This window comes from Myotis davidii, unplaced genomic scaffold (assembly GCF_000327345.1).
Source record: "Myotis davidii unplaced genomic scaffold, ASM32734v1 scaffold226, whole genome shotgun sequence".
Lineage (NCBI taxonomy): Eukaryota > Metazoa > Chordata > Mammalia > Chiroptera > Vespertilionidae > Myotis > Myotis davidii.
Window position 1 is genome coordinate 883,210 of NW_006297224.1, and position 9,098 is coordinate 892,307.

Here is a 9,098-nt window from a genome sequence, read left to right on the forward strand (position 1 = left end):
CCTGCTGTTGCATGTGAAAGTCAAGATCACACAGAACCTATTGACATAAATGTAATAAATTAAAAATGTAGGTATTATGCTCAGTGCAGTGTCTGGTACAGTAAATGCTGAATAACTTTATGATTGGAAGAAGAGTTACACGTCTGCCTCCTGTACCTTCTCCACTTATAATGAAGGCATAGTCTGCTGAGTGCATTCTACCTTTAATAGACAGAATAGCTAATACTATAAGAACTGTAATACAGTATAAGATGAAACCAAATAGACTCTTAGGCTAAAAAATTACAAAAGTTTTGAAGCTTCTCCAGTAAGTTTATTTTGCAAACTTTTTGTATTCTGTTTTATTGGCTTACACTGTTATAAAGAGGAAAATGTTCATATAAATACAATTTTGACCACTGAACTTTTTAAAAATATGTTTATTTCTCGTTGACCTTCAAATTTCAGCAGCTCATGACTTTAGGTGTAAGTGTTCTTGCCACCCCACCCCACCCTGTCAATGAGTCAAATAGCTCAAGATACACAATATACCTAAACAGAGGCAAACAAGCCCACTGTAAAGTAAACAAACTTTTATAATGTAAATAAGTGTTCCTTGTTGGAACATTTTATATCCAGTTCACATATTCCCTGAAATTGGGATATTTATATTTACTAGACAACAATCTCTCTAAAGCAAAGAGTTTATCTCTTTGAAAACTCAAGTAATTCTTAAGAGCAATATTTTTCTTATTGATCTAAAATGAATGGAGTGTGGAAGACTGAAAAAGAAACAAGTCCTTCAAATGATCAAGACAGAAGCAAACTGAAAGGTAATATGTTTAATAGAGTAGGGAGAAAATTATAAATTATATAATCTATTGAAAATATTGATTTTCAAAGAAACAGTTTGGGACCTATTGCCCCAGACTTAGATATTTCCTCAATTAATTAAAATCAGAAGTGTTGGTTTATTGGAGGAAAATACATTAATTCTTTGAAGTCAGAATAAAAGGATTGCACAATTTAATTTCTATATGATTGAATATATGAAGTATCAAATATAAACAGTAGTGTAGCAAGAAAATAAATTGGCAGAAATAATTACTCCACCAGTAGTAGTAATTAAGACCACCATTTGAAAGATCTATACACAAAAAATGAAAAGATATAAGATTTTACAGCACACAATTCAATCCTAATTCCTTACTATTATACTTCTTTCTTCTTCAGTATTAGTGGGCCCACATTATCTCCTGTTAATTCATTGTGTTTATTATGTGAACCATCACAGGCAGGAAACTAGAAAGGAAAAAGAATTACACCTGTTATTTAAGAAGTGTTGGTTTATTGGAGGAAAATACATTAATTCTTTGAAGTCAGAATAAAAGGATTGCACAATTTAATTTCTATATGATTGAATATATGAAGTATCAAATATAAACAGTAGTGTAGCAAGAAAATAAATTGGCGGAAATAATTACTCCACCAATAGTAGTAATTAAGACCACCATTTGAAAGATCTATACACAAAAAATGAAAAGATATTATTATAAGATTTTACAGCACACAATTCAATACTAATTCATTACTATTATATTTCTTTCTTCTTCAGTATTAGTGGGCCCACATTATCTCCTGTTAATTCATTGTGTTTATTATGTGAACCATCACAGGCAGGAAACTAGAAAGGAAAAAGAATTACACCTGTTATTTTAAATGATTCAAGAAGTAGAAATATTTGTGAAATGCACATTACTTTAGAAAAAGAAAATAATACATCAGATAGCTTGCCTGAGTAATAGATGTATTCTTCTTCACCTAACCTGACTTCTTATATCACAGCAAATCTAACAATTTTAAATAGCTAATTCAGTATTTGGTGTCAATTTTAAGTAAAAAGTTTTGGATGATTCCATATGAGGCAATAAAACATGTTTAAAAGGAGATCGCAATAAGCTTTTGTTCTCTGCGGAGCTCTAAATTTGAACTCACCTATTCACTTATTTAAATTTAAAATAATGTAATTTAAATTCAAAATATATAAAAATATTTTCTTATATAAAACTCCTGCATATTATAAAATTTTTGAAAAACTAAAAAAATATAGTTTTAAAAATTCACTCATAGGTAACAACATTATAGCATATTTTTCCTCTGCATTTATTATGTGTATTCACTTTTATTTAAAAAAAAAAAAAAACTGTAATAAGCTGGCCGCTGTGGCTCAGTTGGTTGAGCGTCATCCCATGCACAGAAAGGTCACAGGTTCAACTCTCGGTAAGGGCACATGCCCAGGTTTCGATGTTCTCTCTCCCTTTCTCTCCTCTCTCCCTCTCCATTCCTCTCTCTCAAAAAATCAATAAGAACATATTTTTTAAAAACTGTAATATACTTGTCTTACTTATATTATGCTTTCATGCCATTAAATATTCTTTAAAACATGATTTGTAGTGGCTTCCTAATACCCCATCATTTTAAAAAATATGCTTTTATTGGTTTTAGAGAGAGAGGTAAGGGAGAGGGATAGAGAGGTAGAAACACTAATGAGAGAGAAACATCAACATCAATTGCTTCCTGCACACCCACTACTGGGGATCCAGCTGGAAACCAGGGTATGTGCCCTGACTAGGATTCAAACCCATGACCTCTAGGTTTGTAGGTAAACACTCAACCACTGAGCCAGACTGGCCGTGCACCCTATATCATTTTTATTACACCATACTTTAATCATTCCTCTATTATCAGATTCTAGATTGTTTCTAACACTTTGCTATTAAAGGATGATGTGATAAACATTATTGTACTTAAAACCTCAAATAACTTATGATTAAAGTAGAACAGATCTCATCAAAACATTTACTAGCTCATACTATAAGGCACTGTACATACATCATCTCACTAAATCCTTGAAAATGTCTGTGATGTTGATATATTATCAGAATTAAAAATCAGAGATTAAAGATTAAGTAACTTTCCCAAAGTCATACTATACGTGGCAGTCATCAGCTTTGACCAAAATTTATTCAGACTCGCCGAAACCGGTTTGGCTCAGTGGATAGAGCGTCAGCCTGCGGACTGAGGGGTCCCGGGTTCGATTCCGGTCAAGGGCATGTACCTTGGTTGCGGGCACATCCCCAGTGGGGAGTGTGCAGGAGGCAGCTAGTCGATGTTTCTCTCTCATCGATGTTTCTAACTCTCTATCTCTCTCCTTTCCTCTCTGTAAAAACTCAATAAAATATATTAAAAAAAAATTTATTCAGACTCCAAAGCTCTTCCACTAAACCTTATGTCCTCTCTCACAATACAGGTGTATTTTAAACTATGTTACTTTAGCTAATTGATAAAACATAGTAAAAACATCATCATTCTTCTTCCTTGCTGCTCTAACTTTTCTAATGTAGTATGGATCATAAAATGCAACTTTAATTTAGGAATATAGACTTTCGGTACTGAACACAATGGTAAAACCTCTCATCTCACAGATCCTCAAAATTAAGGATTTCAGAAGGAAAACATTTTAATTACACAAAATTTTAGTGTATGTATAAATGGACATCTTACCGTCTTGGAACGCCAGCATCTACAATAAGCTGCTTTAGTAAGACACAAATCTTCAATGTTTATTTCATTCACAACTTTGGAATTTTCCTTTTGTATTTTAAGATTAATCAAGCTATCCTTCTGTTGTTTTTTCTTTGGGAGGAATGGACGAACTGCAAGGTAGCCAAGTAGTGCAAGTACACCAAGGAAAGGCAATAACCGAAGCCATTCTGAAACTAAACATGCACAGATGTGTTAGTCTGCAGTGCTCTCACGGAACTCAAATAGCATGTCTCATCCTTGAGCAGACTCTTTATTTTTTACTTCTCTTCAATTTCTGAACTATTCATCTTTAAAACCATAAATCAGTAAATCAACCGCCCTTACTTAGGACCACCTTGTTTCATTTGTGGGCTAACTTAAGACTTGTGAAAAAGAAAACAAAATTTTCAGAGATAGGTCCTATGTCAAATATCCTGTCATTATCCTAAGTATACTCGTGTTTATCATTATCTATTTTTCAGGAAATACGACCCATAATTATAAACCAAATTCAATGTGTGATATAGTTTACCGGTTAAGAAAATGTTTCTACAATGTTTAAAAGAACAGAACAGAATATCTGTACTTTACCATTCATATATAATTTCAGACAGAACATGTTTTAACTTTTTAGTTTCAATGCTTTACATTTTTGGTAAGGCATAGTGAGTCCTAAAGAAACGCGTAGATGTTGTGTAAAAGCTACTATTTTAAAAAACTAATTAAAATTTTTGTATATGAAATGTTCTCATTGTTAGATACATCTTATTCCATAAGTGTTCTTCAAGTGCCTTCTTTAGTTCTCAGCACCGTTCTGGGGCACAGGAAATGTAAGTGACATAAATTAAATGGTCCCTATGCCTGTGGAGATAAACACCCCGGGAAGCCAAAACCGGTTTGGCTCAGTGGATAGAGCGTCGGCCTGCGGACTGAAGGGTCCCAGGTTCGATTCCGGTCAAGGGCATGTACCTGGGTTGCGGGCACATCCCCAGTAGGAAATGTGCAGGAGGTGGTTGATCGATGTTTCTCTCTCATCGATGTTTCTAACTCTCTATCTCTCTCCCTTCCTCTCTGTAAAAAAATCAATAAAATATATTAAAAAAAAAAAAAAACACCCCGGGAAATAAGATAAACATTTTAGCATGTTTTTATCAAATGTTGGTTACTGTCCAGCCTCTGCTGGGCTCTGCAGGGAATTCTTTCTGTCCTTAAAGAGTTATCATTTGAAATCCTTCCCTCAGGGCCTATCGGGTACCTTTCTAAGCACTATGTAAAAATAGCTTAGTAGGAAAAAACAGAAGATTATGTGCCACGGCATACTAATAAATGTTAAAGATAATGAATATACTAAGAGTGCAACTGTTTTATCTCATTTAATACTGTTAGCTTAAATAATTATATTTGGCAGGTACCATAATTATTCCCAGTTTTTATGTGGGTAAACTGTACTTAACCAGGTTTAGTCCAGGACAGTAAGTCTGTTCTCATCCACCATGAGTCAAATCCAACAGATATAACATTTTATCTGTTCTTCTCTTGGTAAAACTACTCTCCAGAGATAACTGTTTTTACTATGCAACTATTGAAAGATTGGCTTAATGCCAACTTTTCCTTGGCTTAATGCCAACTTTTCCAAAATGCAACTTTTTTAAAAAATATATATTTTTATTGATTTCAGAGAGGAAGAGGTATAGAAACATCAATGGTGAGACAGAATCACTGATCAGCCGCCTCCAGCACGCCCCACACTGGGGATAGAGTCCGCAAGCCAGGCATGTGCCCTTGACTAGAATCAAACCTGGGACCCTTTGGTCCGCAGGCTGACGCTCTATCCACTGAGCCAAATCAGCCAGGGCATGAAACTATTTTTTATGTAATACAATGCCAAAGATTTGTTATGAGCTCTACATGAAACAACCTATTATGCCTGCCACAGAAAAAAAATATACAATAAATGTTAGCTTTTAGTAGAGACTAAGGATATTAGTGGCAACTCCTTTACAAAAATATTCTGCCAGCTCAACTTAATGCTATATGGTAGAAATTTGGGGGCAATGGGTGTAATCTTTTAGTCACCAGAACGAAGCTCTGTAAGGATAAGGATAAGGATAAGGATAAGGATAAGGATCATGCTGGCTATTCTATTCTCATAACCAAAGTGGAAACATTCCATATAGATCCTTTGATTAACTAAACTTCTAGAAATGAAAAAGAACTGCTTCTTGGGAGGGAGAGGCCTATCTATAGATCTGTGCTGTACAATATAGTAGCCACTAGCCAGACTGTTTTGATTTGTACTCAAGATTTTGTTTTAATCCAGTGGTTCTCAACCTTCTGGCCCTTTAAATACAGTTCCTCATGTTGGGACCCAACCATAAAATTATTTTCGTTGCTACTTCATAACTGTAATGTTGCTATTGTTATGAATCGTAATGTAAATATCTGATATGCAGGATGGTCTTAGGCGACCCCTGTGAAAGGGTCGTTCGACCGCCAAAAGGGTCGAGACCCACAGGTTGAGAACCGCTGTTTTAATCAGCTATAAGATGACAGACACAAAGACAACTGCCTTGAAAGGAAAGTTTATTACTTACAGTTCCCAAGAGGAGGGAACGCTCCATGCCACACAGGACACGGGGAAAGTACCAGGGTTGATCAGGTGGAAGGTGACAGGAAAGCCTGGGCACAGACTATTGTGGCTTCCAGGGAACAGCAAGGTGGGGCAGGGTAAGCAGTTTAGGAGTGAATAATTTCAGTGGGCTCTCAGCTGTTGAGGTGGTCCCTAGTTGTTTCATACCTGACCCAGGGTGATTTGGGACGGGAAATCCCGGTTGGTAAGTGATTTAGATACAGGTGGTAGGGGAAGATGTAGGCTTTGGATTGGTTGATTTGCATATGGAAGGTGAGCTCCACAGGCAAGTTGTTTATTATCTTTGGGAATTAGCTGTTCCTGGGAGGGGCATGTTCTCCAAGGCCATCAAGGCCCCAAGGTGTCAAGTCAAAGCATCATAAAATATACAAAGTAAAAAACATAATTAGTGTGACAATTCAAATTTAAATAATTAAAATTAAGTAAAACTCAAAATCCAGTTTCTAAGACACACTAGTCACATTTCAGCACAGCTTAACAGCCACACATGTGCCTAAGTGGCTATTGAAGTTACCAGCACAGAGATTTCCATCATCACAAAAAATTTTTGGATGGTGCTGCAACAGACCATTGTTTCTGTAAGTACCAACTCCATAGCATGGCCAGACTACTTTGACAGCTTCATCTCTCACAAGCATCTCATCTCTCAGGTGCGTGAAGCCACCCCAAAGCTATTACCGAGTAGCAGCCTTCCCGTGTTCTCTGCATGAGTAATTCCTTCTGTTTGCGATGCCTATCTCTGATCTATGGCTCATTTGGGTAAACCCTTTAAGACTAAGGTCAACTACTGCCTCCTCCAAAAGTCTTTCTTGATTCACAAAGCAAAATTAATCACTTCCTAATATGTTCCCAAGACCTTTTTCCTCACGTTCTTTTATCACACTATTAGAGACTGGGTGCATGGATCCCTAGGCCTAGCCTGCAGGGATCGGGCCGAAACCAGCTCTCCAACATCTCCTGAGGGGGTCCTGGTTTGCAGGGGGCAGTTCTCGGGTGACACACCCTGGAATCAGGCTTCCTCCTCTCTGGTTCCAGGTGCATCACCTGAGAACCGTAGCTGCCAAGACACTGCAGCTTGGCAGCTCCTGCGTTGAGCATCTCCCCCCTGGTGGTCATTGTGTATCATAGCTACCGGTCGGATGGTCGCTTAGGCTTTTATATATAGAGACGAGAGGCCAGGTGCACAAAATTCATGCACGGGGGTGGAGGGGTGGGAGGAGGACTGCCCCTCAGCCCAGCCTGCACCTTCTTGCAATCCAGACCACTGGCTCCTAACTGCTCACCTGCCTGCCTGCTTGATCACCCCAACCACTTGCCTGCCTACCTGATTGCCTCTAACCACCTCTGCCTCAGTCCCTGCACATGGGACCCAGGCTTCCCTCCTCCAGGCGGCGCACCCGGAACCCTGGACACCACCACCCAGGCTGGCTGCAGGCACCTGAGACCGTGGGTAGTGCCGCCCGGGCCCCAGCTTTGTCGGGAAGGATGTCCAGAAGGTCACCCAGACTATCCAGTCTAATTAGCATATTACCCTTTCATTAGTATAAATGGTCATCTATTTATAAAGCAGACTTCCATAAGTCTGTAAGAAAAGGAGCTGTGTGCTATTACTCTTCTGGAACAAAGTAGACTCCTAAGAAGTGTTTAATGAATGACTTACTGGATGAATAATGTAGAGTATAAATGTCAGTCCCTTCCTTACTCATCACATTATATTGCAAGTATTTACACTTATATTCTAGATCAGGCAATTACCTTATATCAGTGGTTCCCAACCTTCCTAATGATGCAACCCTTTAATACAGTTCCTCATGTTGCGGTGACCCCCAACCATAAAATTATTTTTGTTGCTACTTCATAACTGTAATTTCGCTACTGTTATGAATCATAATGTAAATATCTGATATGCAGGATGTATTTAGGCGACCCCTGTGAAAGGGTCGTTCGACCCCCAAAGGGGTCACGACCCACACATTGAGAACCGCAGCCTTATATGAATATTGGCCCCAACATCCAGTACAGTATCTTGAAACAGTAGTTATTCAATAGATGTTTGTTGAATATAGAATAACATTAAGTATCATACTGTATATTACAAAATTAAAAGGTAAAAAGAGGTTAAATAACTCAAAGTCAAAAAGTAAATGAATGGCCGAAACCGGTTTGGCTCAGTGGATAGAGCGTCGGCCTGCGGACTGAAAGGTCCCAGGTTTGATTCCGGTCAAGGGCATGTACCTGGGTTGTGGGCACATCCCCAGTAGGAGATGTGCAGGAGGCAGCTGATCGATGTTTCTCTCTCATCGATGTTTCTAACTCTCTATCTCTCTCCCTTCCTCTCTGTAAAAAATCAATAAAATATATTTTTAAAAAAAGTAAATGAATGGGGGAGGGGAGGAAGCAAGAAAAAAAGTAAAGATGAGAATGAAAAAACAAGAACAAAAGGATATAAAGATGAAAACCTAAACATAGATTTTTAAAAATATGTACCGTATTTGCCGGCGTATAAGACGATTTTTTGGCCCTGAAAAATATGCCTCCAAGTGGGGGGTCGTCTTATACGCCAGGTACACTTCAGATAGACTGCCCATAGTGCTTGCCCCGTGCCATAGTGCCCTCCCGATGCCCACCCACTTCATTCCACATACCGTTCAGGCATCAGCAGCGCTGCTGGGTGTATGCTCGGCTGTTATGCGATTTTGCTGTCATGCGATTTTACCACACTCGCAAAATCGCACACAGCCGACCATACACCCAGTATGATAGCGCAAAATCACGAATCGCGATACCATACTGGGTGTATGGTTGGCTGTGTGCGATTTTGCGAGTGTGGTAAATTCGGGTTACCGTATATTTCTTTACATATGCATTGAATTTTAAAGAAGGC

The 9,098-nt window shown here is 38.2% G+C and overlaps 1 protein-coding gene across 1 annotated transcript; it reads right to left on the reverse strand.

The window, feature by feature from the left end:
- Positions 1 to 403: 403 nt before the first annotated feature.
- CISD2 (CDGSH iron sulfur domain 2) lies at positions 404 to 3,777 on the reverse strand (the record flags this gene model as incomplete). Its single annotated transcript, XM_006773022.2, has 2 exons — positions 404 to 1,281; positions 3,544 to 3,777. Coding segments are annotated over 2 exons (324 nt in total), but the record flags the coding sequence as incomplete, so codon positions are not given.
- Between the last annotated feature and the right edge of the window lie 5,321 nt (positions 3,778 to 9,098).